The 19,501-nt window shown below is 40.2% G+C and overlaps 1 protein-coding gene across 3 annotated transcripts in view; it reads right to left on the minus strand.

Annotated features, from left to right (window-relative positions):
• The window catches only part of LOC117466535 (partitioning defective 3 homolog B-like), a 291,025-nt gene that overhangs the window by 54,948 nt on the left and 216,576 nt on the right, over positions 1-19,501 (minus strand). For all 3 annotated transcript variants that reach the window (XM_034109836.2, XM_034109835.2, XM_034109837.2), the window contains exon 22: positions 2,872-2,989. In XM_034109836.2, the coding sequence (XP_033965727.1) occupies positions 2,872-2,989 (118 nt within the window). The remainder of the gene's footprint in view (positions 1-2,871; positions 2,990-19,501) is intronic.

Here is a 19,501-nt window from a genome sequence, read left to right on the forward strand (position 1 = left end):
TTTCTTTTGCATTAAACACAAATTGCCTATACAATTTCAGTGACCTTTGGCAATTAACACATATTTAAGCCGTACGTATGGGAAAATAAAATAGATAGAAGAAAGCTTTTCCTTGTAATTAACTGTTATAATAAAGGCTGTATCAAACTGCCCACTATAACAGTTGGCTTCCATACCCTCCGAGTAGGATAGTGTGTGGATGTGTGTGCACGTGACAACAGCGCCCTGTTGATTTATCCCCCCCCTCTCCTTAGGGAGAAAGTCTGTTGTTGTCTTCCAAAAAACACACTGCCACCCACAAGCACACAATGCTCTCACTTGGAAACAAACTTGTGGCGTGGCTCTTGTTGTTTGATAATTGTTTTTTAGGCAAACATCATTTTGCTAGCAGAGACAGCTAACCCATAACCATGAATCAACGAGATGGTAATGGAGCCATGCGGGGGGGGGGGAAACACTCAGTATAGTGTGGCAATATCGCATGAGGAACTCTCTCTCCCTTTTAGCCTCTATATTTAAGTTGCTTTTACTCATTCAGCAAATCCAATACAAAAAAAAAAAGGTCTTATGGAGAAACAAACAAACCAATAGAAGTGAAATTGAATTAGTTGGCCGTCGGCTAGGCTACATAACCATCACTTCTCCCTCAGCACTTCCGCAGAATGCCAGGCAGGTAAATAATCGCTTCTGCTTTAATTAATAAATGCATCATCCTTAATGAGAGGGGCTTGTTAGGCACTACTGGTCTGTTTTTCTTTTGATTTGCTTTTCCCCTTTTTAACTTTCAAACTTAATTTCCACCTCTGAAGCATGCTAATTGCTCTTGCCTCTCAGCTTTATAAACAACAACAAAGTTTTCTCATTTGGAAGCTGAGAGCGGTGTAATGTGTGGCTATCGATCGCAGGGGGAAAGGAGATTGCCCCCGGCTGGTCACAAACCGAATGACTTTAAGATCTAAATTAAAGTGGGCCGGGGATAAGAGTAAACACACTTTGGGGATACAATGACAAAGGCCCTTGCGCTTGAATCACTCAATATTAATATAAGGATTTCATACCACTTGCATCACACAATGAATTTAGAGCAGGGGTTAGGGTTATCATTTATTTAGTTTATTAATAGTATGGTCTAATAAATGTCAGGAAATAGGTGAGGTATTTAAAGTCTACCTTTGTCTGACAAATAGTCTGAAACCAAAATATAGGAATTTCCACATAAGGCATTGAATAGCAAAACAATGCTAGAGCCATGAAACAATATTTGACACATTTATTTGGCTTGATTTAAAAGTTTATTGATTTTTAAAATGTTGTTTAACAACAAAGTTTATGCTGCATTCAAAACAAAAGTGAAAGACTTTGTGTTATATTGATGTAATACTAGATTGCGGTGTAATATTCAACTTGCACTATTTTACTTGTACATTTGTTTTTATGTCTTAAATAAACATGTTGTTTCATTGTTAGAGACTGGGACTTTTTTGGACAACCAGTGCTTTGTTGTAGAGACAGAGTTGAAACGTTTGGATGACACACAGCAAATGGTCATGGGCCGGATTCGAACCCTGGTCCTTTCCGGTACATCGGCCAGCTCTACCAATTGAGCTATATGACGGCCCAGGATTTAAGATGTGTATTGCTTACAACTAAGCTCTAGCTAATGTGCATAATATGATACAAATTAAATTCAAAAATTGAGCTGGCTACATCTAGTGAAAAAAAGTCAGCTGCAGAGTTTCTAACTGAAACCACATGATGGGTTCACAATAAAAACGGCTTGGCACCTGTCTACATTATTGAACTGTTAAATCTGAGATCCTCGGCAGTAATCTATTCCACAGTCAAGGCTAAAGACCGAGGGGGGGGCAGGCCTTCTCCGTTGGGGCCTTTATGCCCTGGAACATACTTTAACAGCTTAACATCAAACAACTCACTCCAATTCTACTACCTTCTTTTTTACTCCTCTCATTTAATGATCTCGGTCACCCAAAATGCAGCAGTGTGTGTCAGCGACGTGCAGTCAGGGCAGGCACGGATTGGACATCGGGAGAGTCGGGACAGTGGCGATTCTAGAGTCTGTCGAACCAGCTTTCACCATCAGTTGTGCCCCAACACACTCCCCCCCCCCCCCCAGATCGGAGCAAGGCAACGAAACTTAAAATAAGAAGCAGCATTTTACGGCGTGCTATGCATGGGGCCGCCTTGAGGGGGTTTCCCGACATGTCGTTGCAGTAAATTAATTGGGTGTTTCATGTTGTCGTTGCTGTGGACCTTCTTAATACCTTGGAAAAGGCCGTTTAATAGCCTTAATTTTCGCTAAATTGATTTATCAACTGTTAATACTTTTTAAGACCCCGCGGACACCATGACAGACTGAGGAAAGCTTGAATACATGTCAGATTTAGAATAGAATAGAATGGGAGGGATGAAACCCTCTTTAAAAGGTCACACATGCAGAGCACACAGCACACACAGTGAAATGTGTTCTCTGCATTTAAACCATCCTAGTACCAGGAGTCTAGTAGGAGCAGTGGGGAGCTAGTGGGCAGCCCCCGGGGAGCAATGGGAGTGAGGGGGAAACCCCTTTTCCCCTCACTCCCATTGCTCCCCGGGCGCTGTACGCTGTGTCCGGTGCCTTGCTCAAGGGCACCACGGCAGGGCAGGAGGTGAACGGAGACCTCTCCAAGTAGCAGTCCACACATACCAGACCATATTTAGGTCTGTTCGGGGACCTTCACCGGCAACCCTACGGCTCACAGTCCAAGCCCCTACTGACTGAGCCACTGCCGGAGAGATGATGAGGCTGGCTGTTCACATGACTTGCACATGTATGTGTGAGTGTGTGTCTGTGTTTGTGTGTGAGTTCCTCACCCTGTGTACTTCGTTCTCATGTCCTCTGCGTCGTGGGTCTGGTTCTTCATACGGCGGCACACTTCCTTCTCTCCTCGCCTGCTGATACTCTCTTCTTAGCTGCTGGATCCTGTCCACACTAACAAACACACATAAGAAAAGAAAAACAACACGGTTAATTAAGCTTGTACACCTCTTAAGTGGATTTGGAGAAATACAAGAACCCACAGGTAGAGTAGAATAATTAATCAAATGTAAATAGCAATCCAGATTGTGGCTTCCTACAATTAAATGAACAAGAACGTTTATGATATTCCTGTTTAGAAGATGTGCTCTGCTTTTAGTAGACTTTATAAGTATTCTTATTTCAACAGTCAACAAACAAAAAGACAACACAAAATAAAAAAGTGAACCTTTAGTGTCACTGTGGGAAGTTACATCTGGATCCCGCCAGAAGCTTTCCTGATGATGAACCAACCAATAGAAGCCATCTTTATTCAAATAATAATTCTACCTGAATCAGCCTGCAGAAATAAAATGAATCACACTCACTTGTGTATGTGTATGCAAACACACTACACACACACAACAAGATCGATCTCTTGATCATTCTGACTGCCTTCATCTATAACTTCGTATTCATCTTTCTCTTGCAAAAGGCACAACAACAAACATATCAATCATATGAATATTCTTTCTCCCTGTCAACAGATAACATATACAGCACATCAACACTGACCCTGGGCACCCTTGTGAGTCATGCACATACACACATATCCACATATAATGGAATTATGGAAAGTCAGATAATAAACATGTCCATTAGAGTTGATGGAAGGACACAAAATGCATTGATTCAACATTTATGAAAAGTCAGAAAAAGTACTTTCTTTCTGTCTCCATAAAGTCTGTGAACCACACTGTGCCTTCTGAGAGTGTTGCATTGCCACAACTCAGCATGTGACCCGTAATGCAATTTGCTGCCATTCATTACTGTAAAACTAACTAACTGTAGACATGGGACAGAATTACTGTGTTTCACACTTTGGAGGGAAACCCTGCTGCTGTGGAGAGAGGTTAGTAAATCATGGAATAAAGTTTGGGATATTGCATTCCTAACTGGGGTCTTGTTTTAGGCTACAATCCCTCAGGTATACGCACAAAATAGGTCTTATTAGCAGCATTGTAAATGTACGCAAAGCCAATACACACTGACTGTATGTGAATGTATATATTTCAGGTAAGAAACAGATATATTCCAGTCATAATGAAAAACAGAATTATACCATACTTTATACTAGGGCAGCTCACTTGCGATTATTTCACTGATATTGCAACGTATATATATGTCCCAATGTTGGAGGGATTGATAATGTGTGCATCATAATTGTCATTATCATTAAAAAATATATTAAAATGATAATGGTGTAATTTTTAAGAAAGATCTTTACCAAACAAATGTGTTTTGTCAAGTCTGTATAATGTGATTTAATTTGCCGGGATATTGCTGCAGCTCCACAATACTTTATTCACAATGGTGTATTAACTCATAATTAGCCTCTCACATTTATTGTGCTTCCTGCAATTTGAATATTACACTAGTGGGTCTTCAACTAAAATTCAACGAGGTCCAGTTAGAGAAAATCTCCCCATGCAAAAGTCCGGAACATCAAAATGTCTAACTTGCTTCATGAATTAGTGTGATATATATTGAAGTGACCTGTAGCTTTATCAACGTCTGCATGTAATCAACAGCTGACTGCCAATCAAATAAAGAAAGTACAATTCAAAAACAACAATATTTATTGTCAATTAACATTAAATACTGTGGATATGTGTAATGTTCCTCTCGGGCTGCATTTACAAATAAAATAGAGAAAATAAATAAAATAGCTTTTGAAAATATGTGCATCTTAAAAGTGCTTAATTTTAGATAAATAAAATAAAGTGTAGCAGCAGCTTGAGTTTCCCTTTTTCTTTGTTAACCGTTTCACATCATGACTTAACAGTTTCAGACGATTATAGAACAATATCAGTCTTTACACATCATAGCAATTGAACAGTTTTAAAGTTTCTCTTTCTTTCCCTCTTATATTGCAGTCCCTCCCTCACTTTTTTTAAATTCAGTGCGAGAATTGAGCTCGAGCTTGTCCTGTCAGGAGTTTGTAAATCTGGGCTGAAATGGTGTCAGGGCCATTCTCATACACATGCAGGTGCTCATTGGTTACAGTGATGCAAACACAGGTATGGTGAAAAAAGAGAGAACTATTCGAAGCAGGAACAAAACAGCGTAATATACCATCTGACAAAGGCCTGTGCTATAATGCTTCAATTAACTGGCTATTCTTTATAATATACTCAGATCAATAGGAGACAGAGATGTTAAGTTAAAAATCAAGGGTTTTTATTATTATTTACAGCAGGGGTGGGGAACCTTTTTCCTTTTACATTTTTACAACATCCTCCGAGGGTCGTACAAATGATTGAACTCAACCTCTGCTTAAAAAAACTAAAATCACAGCACATTCATTTGGCCTTTCTTTCATGCTGTGCAAAGAAAAAGCAACCTCTTAATCCAGATATCTCACCATGACTCACGTATGCATGCATGTGCACGGTGTGGCGTGACCACCAAAACAGAAAGATATGGACCCAAGATGTGTGAAAATGTATTTAGTATCCTATCCATGTGAACATGATTTAAGTGGGGGGGGACCTAACCTCCTCTAGGGGGGTCTGGGGGCATGCTCCCCCGGGAAGATTTATTTTTAAATATTGAAGTTAAAAGCATCAATCTGGTACACTTTGAGAGCAACATTAAGAGATCTATGGATACATCTCTCAACACCCATATGAAACAGAACTGTAAGCATATTTTTCTTTTTGGATATTTTTACAAATCACTCCCCTTTTAAACTCTATTCTTGTTATTTTTAACAACTTTTTTGTTACTGTCATATAGTATTTTATACCTGTTTTTCATTTAGTCTCATTAATAACTATAATGATCATATCAAGGTGTGCCTTAACCTCACTGAGCTGAGGTTATTTGAGCCTCTCTTCCACCTGGTTGTCGAAAAGCTCTTTAAATTCGTTAGCATAGCTAGCTAACCAGATGCTAATAACAACAGATCACCACTGTGCTTACAACTAAAGACACAGCCACGCAAACACTGCGGCATGTGTACGGCTCCTCATGGGTATTGCAATATTTGAAGAGCTGAAGCGGCGTTCCGGTGCTCTCTGTCAGCACTCCTTTCAGACGAGACATACATGAAGACACGTTACGCTCGTGTTGTGTTCAAGGAACCTGTCCTTGGCCAGGAAAAACAGGTACTTGCTTGTTTAATTATTTTTGCGGTCTAGATTTCTTCTTCTTTTTTGAAGTGAGAAGTTGTCCGTCACTGACGGACGGACGGACGGACTCCCCCCCCCCCCACCCCCAAAATGAAAACTCTTCGGTTCTCCACGAATTACACAAGTCACCCAAATCAGCGTTAAAAAAGCGGGAGGCGCCAAAAAATCCCCTATTAATGTATTGATTATAGCTCCGGGTCCGTATAGGTCGGCGTCTGGGTCCGGATCCGGACCGCGGTCCGCCTGTTGCCGACCCCTGCACTAGTCCATATTGCCATTTCAATCAAATGTGTGTGATTATAAAGGCTTTGCAATATGCTAGAAGAAAATGCATTAAATGGCTAGCATATTAGCATATTGTATTGTTTCATTTTTTGGGGAGTATCCCAGAAGACAACCTGCCATATTGTTAAATATTATTTTTGGAACAATAAACCCTGCATTCAATGCAGTTATTATCTAAAAAAATTAATTCATTATCACGCTTTTTCTTCACCCTCTCACTTATTTTGCTCTCACCTCTTCATTCCCCTTCCTCTCTTTGAACCTATGAATCCAGAGAGGTGTGTGAATGACTGTAATAGCAGCTGAAAAACACATTACAGCGCTCTCACATCACAAATCATCTACTGTATGAATCGTCTACTGCAGTGGTTCCCAACCTGGGGGGCGCGCACTTTTTAAAAATGTTTTAATTAATACAAACATTTTATTAATACAAATGATCCCAAAGATTGTATTAACTATGAAAATATCTTAAAATCAATACAAATGTATTTATTATAAACGTTAGTCCTTAACATCTATCACTGTGTATATCACCATTCAAACATATTTTAAAAGTTGAACAAACCCCCCACAGCTCAGTAAAGACTAGGGCTGCAACAAACGACTAATTTGATAATCGATTAACAGGGTATATGCAGGAATCCTGAAGTCAAATTTAATACCTTTTAAGACCTTTTTTAAGACCCTTTCCATACATTTTAAGACCTCATCGCAACTTCGAGTTCTAACCGGTTACATTGGCGACACAATTTACCTCACATTTACTATATTGATTGTAAGATAGCACAACTAAATAGAGTGCAGACAGACTACTGAAGCCTCTTCTCCACATGAACTTCAACCTCTATGTGAAGGTCAGGTTTAATGCAGTATGCTGCTTTGCTGCTTCTGTACTCTGTGCTCTTTCATTCCAGTAAAACTCCTCAGAAACCACTATTTGACCAATAAACAAAACAATTGACAAAACTTTGAACTATGAAATATATTAAACTTTGGTGAGCTTCAGCGGGGTAATGCCATATAGGAGCTCCCTCACAAATACCCAGGGGTTAAATTGGGCTGGGGCTGTCCGGGGCTAAGCCCGGCACATAGGACGATGCTCTGACGTCATCACCCTCACACATTTGTCATATGTTTAAAAAAAACAATATATATGTTAAGACTTTTCTCGTTCTTAATATAGACTATTTATGGTCGATATGTGTTGACCTTACTTTAAAATAGCAGATCTCTGTGACCGGATATAGTTTGGCTTAGACCCCGGCCCCACGAGTGGCCTCATACAGTAAAACGCAAATTCAAAAAAGTCTTCCGTTCACACGCATTCGATTCATTAACGTGTCCGTTCACACTAGACCGCTGGAAATGCTGGAAACGCTGTAGTACATATGCCAGGCCTGTAAGTGGCGCTGCTGCCGCCACAAAATACACCCAAAGCAGCGAAGAAGACCCCGGAGCATGGTTGTCATGGTCGCCCTTCTGTTTATTCTCCGCAGTGGACGGCGTGTTCCCCTGCTGTATATCTCTCAGGTAGTCCACCAGCAGATAACAACCCCCCCCCCCCCAACAGAGCGGAGCAAGGCAACGAAACTTAAAATAAGAAGCAGCATTTTATGGCACGCTATGCATGGGGCCGCCTTGAGGGGGTTTCCCGACATGTTGTTTCAGTAAATTGAAGGGTGTTTCATGTTGTCGTTGCTGTGGACCTTCTTAATACCTTGGAAAATGCCGTTTAATACTTTTTAATAGCCTTAATTTTCGCTAAATTGATTTATCAACTTTTAATACTTTTTAAGACTCCGCGGACACCCTGATTAATCTATCGATTAATGAAACGATTAATCTATCGATTAATGAAACGATTAATCGACTATTCGGACTATTATGCCTTGCACAATTTCTCAAACGCTCTTATTTAGCCATCAACTTTTAGATTTAGCTTGAGGTTGTTTTACGGCCTGTCCACACTACAACTTCAAAAAAAGCTTGGAGCTGGGCTTGTCTGAAGCTCGACCAACAACCAATCACATGAATCTCCCGCCCCTGACACACAAGCAGCAGTTTCATTGGCTCGAGCTTGTACTGGCAGTGGCGACTGGTCATTAGGGGCAGGTGGGGCACATCCCCACCTAGTGTCAGCAGAAAGTATTACAAATAATGATTACAAAAAAATGCAAAAGATAAATAAGAAAATATATTAAATATATTTTAAGATCATTTTTAATCGTCTGATTTGGCTCATTGCTGTTTTAGTCTGTGTTCTTCTAATTAGTGTCTACAGTGTGTGCCTATTGAGCTGTTTAGAGCCATGTGGGACAAAACCCGATCCTGCCCCTCCCTCTCACTGTCTAAGTGAACGGTGACTGTAAAAACTACACTGCGCATGCTCAGAGTATTTTCCTATTTAATGTGTGTGGCAAAAAATAATGCCCATAGGGGCACTGAGCTGCCATCCCCACCATGCGTCATCCCACATCATTCAGAGCTGATTGGCTGTAAGTATGTGTGCCGCGAAAAGTGTGGTGTGTGAAGAGGAGACGAGAGAGACGCGTCCTAAAACCAGAAAGTAAGCTGCGCATGGCTTCCCTCGACAAAAAAGCAACGAGATTTCTCCATAGGATTTTAGAAAATAGCTCCAAATAAGATCTGTGGGAAACGCAGAGTTGGGTGTAACGCGTTACTGTAATAATATTGTAATAATATTACTAACGGAGTAGTGTAACGCGCTACTTTTATAATTCAGTAATCACACTACAGTTACTAACATTGCCCCGACACGCGTTACTTCGTTACTTTCTAAAATCAGTCATAATCAAACCTCAACAAACACCTGCAAAGAACACATGCTAAGGTGAAGCTAACGCACATAGCTGTTGTTTATTTATATAACACACGTAGTCTGTTCTTCTTCTCTGTTTTCCAGTTGTTGCCTGTTTTGAATGACGAATACACACTACCGCCGCCTGCTGGTAAGGAGAGTTATTGCCACTTACGCATGCGCAGTTCGTACGTGCTCGGCTGAAGTCTTGAGCGGTGTGCTCCAGTCTGGCTCCAGTGCAACACATGGCCAACACGCAGGAGAACACGCCGATGCAACAGCGTGAGCAGAGATAGACTGCGCAAAATATACAGATAACAGGAGACAGAGGACAGCCACGGTCAGATATGAAAACATTCAGGAGCTATCTGGATCAGTCTTATGCGACAATGGAAACTGAACTAAAGAGAACATTTGAAACTTTAGCTGTCTGCGTGATCTGCCTGTAGGGAGGGGCGGGCCGGCCCTGCGAGTAAAGTAACGAGTAAAGTAACGAATTACTTTATGTAGAGAGTAACGAAGTAGTGTAATATATTACTTTTTTTTTTAAAGTAATATGTAATATGTAATATATTACTTTATTTTAGTAACGACCCCATCTCTGGGGAAACGTAGCTGTTAGATAAATGCACGTTTTGTTCAGCCGGATAATATCCACATGTCTACCCTACTTTTATCATTTTCTAATCATAAATCTATTGATTAGATGTATGATAGACTTTTGAAACTACAAGAACATAAGGAGGACTTTTACAAAAAAGTAATAGAGATTTTTGTCCAGAGGGATAGGCAAATGGACTTCATCTTCAAGTCAAGGTAAGACCACCATGTTATTGAAGATGGGATCTTACTGAGAGAGAACAATTCAATATTTAAATGATAAAATTACATTTTTTGGGAATCCTTTTGTTGAACTGTCTGTTTAAAATGTAAAGCTTTTGAAATTAATATTATATTTTGATTTAGATCAAAATATAATATTTGTAAACCTGAAGAGTCAGAGCCTCAGCAGCCATGAACCTCACTGCAGAAGCTTATATATATATATATCTACGTGTTTTGTGCCCCACCACTTTTGTACGTATAAAAACGCCACTGTGTACTGGCATATGATTTGATTGGCTGACGCTTCCACCGAAAACTTCAGAAGCTTCAAAACATTGCTCAACTTTTGCAGCCTGACGGTACGTCCGCACAGCAGCTTTTCAAAAATCTTGGAGCTGGGCGTGTTTGAAAGCTTGAGGATTTTTTGCGAGCAACGCGACCAACAACCAATCACATGAATCTCCCGCCCCCGACATACAAAGCAAAAAACCCCGGGGATTTTATGCGAGCAATATATATATATATAAACTCCCCAAACAGGCGAAAACCTACCAGTTTCACCCACTGTCTCTGCCACCTCCCTCCATGCCTGGTTCCTCCGGTTTGTATCCGGTTAATAGTTCTGGTCGTAAAGAACCGGGTGATTTGCTACCGTAATTTCTCGTTTGGAATATGAGGAAATGAACTGCGGTCTGGTTCTCCCTGCTTACACGCGGTTTGATTGGCTGACGCTTCCAGCTCAGCTTCAAAAGTTGAACATTGCTCAACTTTTGAATCCTGAAAATCCTGGAAATCTTCGCTTCGCTCCCTCACAATGCAGTTCGGCGAAAAGCGAGGCAAAGTGACGTCATCCCCATTCAAAGTCAATGGGCAGAGAAGCGTTGGAAGCGGTGGAAGATTCGCCTAAAGCTGCTGTGTGGACGTACCGTGAAACGCCAGGAAAGCTCCGCTCTGCTTCCCACAATGCAGTTCGGCGAAAAGTGCCGTCACCCCATTCAAAGTGAATGGGCAGACGCGTTGGAAACCGTTTTTGAAGCTGTCGAAGCTGTAGTGTGGACGGGCCGTTAGGCATGTGGAAACTAACAATGAAGACAATAAAGATGAATACTTGATACAAAAATACATATATTATTAACATTGCTTTTTATTTAAATTAAATAAATAATATTTCACATCAAAAGAAACAACAGTGTTTTAACAAATCGTATTAAATAATGTGATGACAGAACTTTAAACAGAATAGCTACAAAATAAATAACTCAGTTACCTCTAATCATTAACCCATGTTTGTATAATTGAGTTAACTCTGTGTGTAGCTGCTAGCATACATAACACCTGACATGGAAACGTTACTCGTGGATGGGGCTACAGAGCTACTAGAAAGCACTTTAGCACTTTTGCTAAATGTTTAGACAAATTGCTCGTGTTACCGCCCTTACATGCTAAACTCTTATTCCACTTTTGGTAACGAGCATTCTCCACATCGAGACGGGTAAAGTGTAACCACCTCGGAGCGCGTTTTCTCCGCCATCTCTTCCGTGTGTGTGTGTTGCTGCATGTAGCAGCTGCGTGTGTGTAAACTGCCCCGCCCCCTCGCACACAGACGGGGAGAGCAAGATCTCTCTTCTGGATTGGAAAGATCGAAAATACATCATAGACCCTTTTTTCTTTTAGGGCTGTCAGTCGATTCAAATATTTAATCGCAATTAATCGCAAATTTGTTATCTGTTCTAAATGTACCTTAGAGGAATATTTTTTCAAGTTTTTAATGCTCTTATCAACATATGAGTGGACAAATATGCTTTATGCTAATGTTTATTATCATTTGAACAATGACAAATAATCTCATGAATATTAAACACAACATCCTCTGAACATTACAAATATTCGCCTCAATTCAACCTGGAACCTCTCTCATTCAATAATACAATACAAAGTGTGTGTGTGTGTGTGTGTGTGTGTGTGTGTGTGTGTTGACTTTTCGTACAATGTCCCACTGTCTGGCTACCTGCATAAAGTCAAGTGCTCGTCGCAGTTGTCGGCGAAATGTCGCTCCTCTGTTTTCATTGAAACAGCTCCTTATATCCGTTAGCGCAGCTAGCTAGCACCAGATGCTAACAACAACAATACACGTAAGGTCTCTCTCTCTCTCGCGCCACACATACACACACCCTCCCGGTCCTCCCGATGGCCAGTCGGTGCCTGCCGGTGAGCGTGGAAGTGTGGTCTGCCGCAAGCGGGCGGCAGGAGCGGGGCTGTCAGCATCAGCTTGTAGATGGTATTTTGAACTCGATGCGCTCTGAAACTACGGGGCGGCCGGGGACAAAAAATACACGTGCGTTAATCGCGTTAAAATAATTAGTGGCGTTAATTATTTGTTGCGTTAACGCGTTATTAACGCGTTAACTTGACAGCCCTAATTTTTTTGTCTTTTTGCATATTAGAAACGAGTCGGTGACACTAAAACTGCGATATAATTATGTAGCAATAATACATGACATATATTTTTTAAATGTCTCCAGTACCGATAAAAAGACCAATAACGTTGGAGCTTAACGGCGTGTAAAACACATGTGATGACGTCACCAACGAATCGACGACTGAATTAGTTGGCAACTAATTTGGTAATCGATTTTAATCGATTAAGTCGATTAGTTGTTGCACCCCTAGTAGACACAGTGACATGCTGACTTTATTTGATAATTTCAGTAAAATCTAATGTTCATATTTCTCTTTTTGATTATAATACTGATGAACGTTCAAAACAAAGCACTTTGGCAATTTACCACATACATTTTAAAATTCTCAATAAGCACCGTAACTTTCATGATATAATTTCTCGGTCATAATCGGTTGTTTCCGTGAACGGCCGACTGTTGTGTGACGGCAAATGCTGCGGCTGCAAGGCATTGTGGGGCAGCCTCCTTTCCTATCATCTAGAGCAGTGTTTCTCAAACATTTTCATACCAAGGACCACTTAACCAATATAAAAACACTCGCGGACCACCTCACTCCACAAATATCCAAAAACACAGTTTTTTACAAATCGCCTGAAAATGGTACAAACAAGTGGCCACATGTGTGATGAAGGTGTTTATCTGGGCTATATCATGCAATCAAAAGTGAAACTTAAGCTCGCTCCATTACGGAGATATTCCTGCGAGAGTGCGGAAAACTTAAATGTATTTATTTATTTCAAATGTGAAATGTTACCAATATACTCACGGACCACTAGGGGGCGCTCACGGACCACCAGTGGTCCGCGGACCACACTTTGAGAAGCACTGATCTAGAGAATTGGAACGGCACTTATCATGGCTGCCACTGAGGGACTTCCGGGTCATTTCACTCGGTTAGGAAGGTTCCTAAGCTAAATGGACTATTCGACTGCAGCCTTGCTCCGATCAGATCGGTCTCCTCCATTTTGTAGATTATTTGCGACTTTTTATTTTTTTACTTTGAGCATGTGTTTTAAACAGTTTAATCCCTTTGTGAATTGTTTCTACTTGTGCCGTCCTTTAATGTCTTCATACAGCGGGAATCCACATGCATTAATCCCGAGTCCAATAACCATCAAAGTCACTCCAATAGTGCTCCTTAATTACGCATTTAATCCTCCTTTAACAAAATACTTCACATTCATCCAGTTTGTGACAGTAGTTGTAGCATTTGTGAGACTTTTAAACTTTAATTACCGCTGTTTTGTATGTATTGTGAACGCAACGCTGCGCAAATGTGGGTCTGCCTCACACAGGGTGACTGGCTGTCTACATGATGTGGCCTGCCGACATGGCCACTGTCATACAGATCATAAATCAAAGCCCTTGATTGGTCTCTGTGTGTCATTCAAGCTCGGGATAACCTCAGCTCAGGTGAGGTGAGGTAAAGGACTCTCTGAGTGATTAGATAGTTAACTTAGTCTAAGTTCTCAGTGGGTCTCAAACGGTTTGTTCACCATTTATGTAAACACATATTTCCATTTGAGGGGGTAGTGATTAGTCAAATATGCATGAATAAAAAATAAAAAGTTAACTAGGTGAAAAAAGGTAAGAAACACTTTTAAAACTTGTTGAGAGCTAAAACTAGTCTTTGCTGGTGCCTCAAAGAGAAGGGAGACAGGAGAGGCTGATTCAGGAGCCCAGACACACTCACAACTATAAATGAACCAAAAATAAATTAATAAACAAGTTTCAGTGTGTTTTCATATTGGATATGGTGTGTTATTGGTTATGGCCATGATTGTATGATTATTGAAATGTATACAGTTCTGTTTCATATAGGTGTTCCCATAGATCTAGTCTCTTTATTTCCCCCTCAAAATGCACCAGATTGATGCATTTAACTCCAACATTTAAATACAAATATTAGCGGGGGGCATGCCCCCGGACCCCCTAGAGGATTTCAGGTCCACCCCCACTTAAAATCACATGGACAGGTTCCTAAATACATTTACCATTTTATTTAAATAGTAACCCATCTCCATATGTTTAATTTTGGGTAGTAGATTTAAACTATAGAGCCATCACTATGGGCAGCAACGCTGTAAATATTGACAAATAAATCCAGCAAAATGGCACAAAAAAAAACTGGTAGTTGCCTGGCTGGGTGTATAATTTCTGGCCCGACTTATTGTCTCGGCTCGGCCCTGGCTGTACCTGTTCACTGTACCCGTTTGCTCTGCCATCGCGTGAAGGGTCTGCTCACAAGTGATCAATTCCTTGGTTTGTGCTCTGATATGCATTGACCTCATATAGACAGCTGTGTTCTTTTCCAAGTCATGTCCACATGTCCAGTTAATTTACCACAAGTGGACTCCAATCAAGTTACAGAAACATTTCAAGGATGATCAGTGGAAACGGGATGCACTTGAGCTCAATTTTCAGTGTCAAAGCAATGGGTGTGAATACTTATGTGATATTTCATTTAATAATTTTTAACACGTTTGCAAAAAAATCTTTTTAAAACGTTTTCACTTTGTCATTATGGGGTATTGTGTGTGGGATATTGAGAACAAAAATCGATGTAATCAATTCAGAAATAAGGCTTTAACATAACAAAATGTGAAAAAAGTTAAGGCGTATGAATACTTTCCGGATGCACTGTAGTATCCCACAATGTAAAAAGCAGAGAAATACCTTAGGCGAGCTGGCAGCTCATCACAAGAGAATCACAAGGTTGGAAATACACATTCCCATTTATAGGAAATCAATTTACATCCCACATCTTCCCTTTCTTTTTGCCTTCACCTTCTGACCACCCCTTCGTGAATGCATGTGCTCATGGAAAGAAAAATACCAAATACCCATTTCTCACCATGTTCTGCATCATGGGCCAACCCTATTACCTCACAAACCAACATCATGATGAAGTGGTAATCCTCATTAAACTACACTATTGTTGTCAGTGTTTTATGTTTTATGTGGTTTACGCTGGGTTCTCACGAAAAGAATAAGGCACAAGTGTTATAATGGTCTCTTTGAATGGAGCCACTTTAAATTAGGGGTGTGTGTTGCCAATATTCTGGCAGGGGTTACAATAGAATATACTGCCATTATGTAGACAAGAAGATAATGTATATTGCAACTTTTAGGAAAACTGTGATAGTATATATGAACACCCCACAATTTACATAACGTTTGAGTACAATATATATATATATACTGGGGTAGTTACGTGTTATCGCGTTAATGCATTAATTGATTAACTCCTACAATTATTTTATCGTCATTAACGCATTTTCTTTTAAATAAAAATTATTATTGTGAAATTCCATTGCTCACTGGCCTGGGATACACTTACAGCCAAACCATGGGTCACAGAGGGGGCGGGATGTTGATTAGTATTGGCTTAGGATGCGGATGCGTATACATATACATGTATATATATTAGGGCTGTCAGTCGATTAAAATATTTAATCGCGATTAATCGCATGATTGTCCATAGTTAATCGCGATTAATCGCACATTTTTGATCTGTTCTAAATGTACCTTAGAGGAATATTTTTCAAGTTTTTAATACTCTTATCAACATATGAGTGGACAAATATGCTTTATATGTGTGTTTATTATCATTTGAACAATGACAAATATCCTCATGAATATTAAACACAACAACCTCTGAACATTACAAATATTCGCCTCAATTCAACCTGGAACCTCTCTCATACCATAATACAATACAAAGTGTGTGTGTGTGTGTGTGTGTGTGTGTGTGTGTGTGTGTGTGTGTGTGTGTGTGTGTGTGTGTGTGTGTGTGTGTGTGTGTGAGAGAGATCGTTGGAGCTATGTGCAGCTCAAGGCATATGCTCGAACGGGAGCTGCCTGGACGCTGCAATCATGTTGCGCACACTATCCGTGCTGAGTGTGCTGACTTTTCGTACAATGTCCCACTGTCTGGCTGCCTGCATAAAGTCAAGTGCTCGGTGAAATGTCGCTCCTCTGTTTTCATTGAAACAGCTCCTTATATCCGTTAGCGCAGCTAGCTAGCACCAGATGCTAACAACAACAATACACGTAAGGTCTGTCTCTCGCTCGCGCCACACAGACACACACCCTCCCGGTCCTCCCGATGGCCAGTCGGTGCCTGCCGGTGAGCATGGAAGTGTGGTCTGCCGGGTCTACCGCAAGCGGGCGGCAGGAGCGGGGCTGTCAGCATCAGCTTGTAGATGGTATTTTAAACTCGATGCGCTCTGAAACTACGGGGCGGCCGAGGACAAAAAATACACATGGGTTAATCGCGTTAACATAATTAGTGGCGTTAATTTTTGACGCGTTAACTTGACAGCCCTAATATATATATATATATATATATATACACAGATATATATAATAAATAATGTTAAAATGAACAAGTGCCAGTAAATATATTTTTTGTCAAAAAGCTTTTAATTTCTTCTCTATTCTATCCCTTTGTGATTCTTTGTCCTGCTTTGCTCTTTTCTGAGCTGCTGTGCTGTTTCATGTTTATGCATCACAGTAGAAATGATTTGTGCCACAAAGAGCTCCAAATTATACACACCTATATCTCACACACACACACACACACACACACACACACACACACACACACACACACACACACACACACACACACACACACACACACACACACACACACACACACACACACACACACACACACACACACACACACACACACACACACACACACACACACACACACACACACACACACACACACACCATTGTATTGACAGAGGGCCCGAATGTGGTGATAAAATGTACACAACATTCATTTTGTGTCCGCAGACAGCACGCACACACATACAACATACACACACGAGTGCACACGCTCGCACACAAAGGGTACTTTATACGATTTATGACCCGGTATAAAAAGAAGAGGGTGGGCTCAAGAATAAATAAATATGTATATAAACAAAGCAATAACACAACAGTCACACAAACACACATTTATGCAAATAGTTCCACAACCACAGACTAAGAAAGCTATTGATTAGCTTAATAAAAACAAAGCCGTAAAAAAAAGAAAAGAAAATACTTGTGTGACTTCACTTTTTAACTACCACTCGGTCATTAAACAGCAACAGGGTAGGTTCCTGTGTTTATAGCCGAAAGGCACTGTTCTGTGTTCTGTGCGTGATTCAATAGATGCCTCCCTACTGAAAACATTTGCCTTTGTGTTTCTTTCCTCAACTACCTACATCTCACATCAGGAACAGGAACCTTTGTTTCAGATTATTTATATATAAGATTGATCATTTGTATATAAAGCTTACATGTTTCAAAATGTTAGCACAAGCTTGATTTCTCTCTCTCTCTCTCACTCTTTTTCTCTCACTCTCTCTCTCTCACACCCACATGCACACACAAAATAATATGTCTCACAGAACATGTTTCTCAAAATGTGGTCCTCACAAATATAGCAAGACATGTACACTCACACACGCAACACAAGGGAGATCAATCTTCTGCTCTTGCTCTGCCACACCAATAATAATTCCATAAATGTTTAAAATCAGAATTATATCCCAGCATAGCTGTTAATAATGCTGCTATTAATAATTAAGACTTCTGTTCTATTAATAAAAATGTGCAATATGCTCCAAAATATATCAATGTCCACAGCAAAGAAATATGTTTCTGTAATAAAGTTTATAAATATTTACCCTGGTACCTCAGATTGGTTTTGGAAGGTGCAATTGAAGCAAAAACCCTTTTTTGGATTGTGACGTGAGTTCATGTATATTAAACATGAATTATTAATGACTAGATATGTCAAAGCCTGTGCAAACACAATCCGTTTAGGGAACACATACTATGCATAGGTATAAATACTTGGAAAGGTGCTTTATTTATTTACACTCTAATGCCCACATTAAGTGTAAATACCCTGGAAAGGCATTACCAGCTGCGCTCACTTTAAGCTAGACTTAATAACCATATAAATAATTCAAGTAAACATGCCGAGGAAAATATATTGCCATCACAGTGCTGGTAAAAGAAAACAGCAATGTTGTAATGTCCACCTGATCAGTTGTTAGTTTTCTCCTTCCATCATAAACAATTAAATGGATGCATACTAAGACAGACAGAGATGAATACATGGATACAATACAATAAGAGTAAGACTAAGAAAGAGAGGAAGGACAGGTCAGGCATGTTTTTTTTGTGTGCTTTCTAACAGATGACTTTGAGCTGAAATGTTTCATAAATCTGACACAAAATGGTCCACACACACACACACACACACACACACACACACACACACACACACACACACACACACACACACACACACACACACACACACACACACACACACACACACACACACACACACACACACACACACACACACACACACACACACACACACACACACACACACACACACACACACACACACACACACACACACACACACACACACACGTGATGTATAGTGTACTCTTAGATGTGGCGCAGGGGGAATATGTCATTCAGACTCAGCTTGGTGTGATTTATCACATGTTGGAAAATGCAAGTGTGTGAGTGTGGAGAAAAATGAGAAGCTACGCAAGAAACAAAAAACTAATATTGAAAAACCTGTGGAAATAATTTGTGTTTGATGGTCTACTGGCATTTCTTCTCACAGGGAGTATAAGTGTTTTTCCAAATATTACAATATGCATGTGAGAGAGTGTCAGTTGTATATTCTTGCAAGGAACAAAGACAAGAAAAGGGTAAAAATGCTCCCCATTTGCAGGGCTGTTGACCTTCTGAAAAAAGACGAGGCAGTGGTAATAGTAGGATTTCCTTTTATCAGCACCGGCTAATAGTAATGATAGCCATTTGGAAAAATCAATATAGCTTCGAAACATAAACCCCAATTGATTTAAAA

This window comes from Pseudochaenichthys georgianus, chromosome 21 (genome assembly GCF_902827115.2).
Source record: "Pseudochaenichthys georgianus chromosome 21, fPseGeo1.2, whole genome shotgun sequence".
In the NCBI taxonomy this organism is placed as follows: domain Eukaryota; kingdom Metazoa; phylum Chordata; class Actinopteri; order Perciformes; family Channichthyidae; genus Pseudochaenichthys; species Pseudochaenichthys georgianus.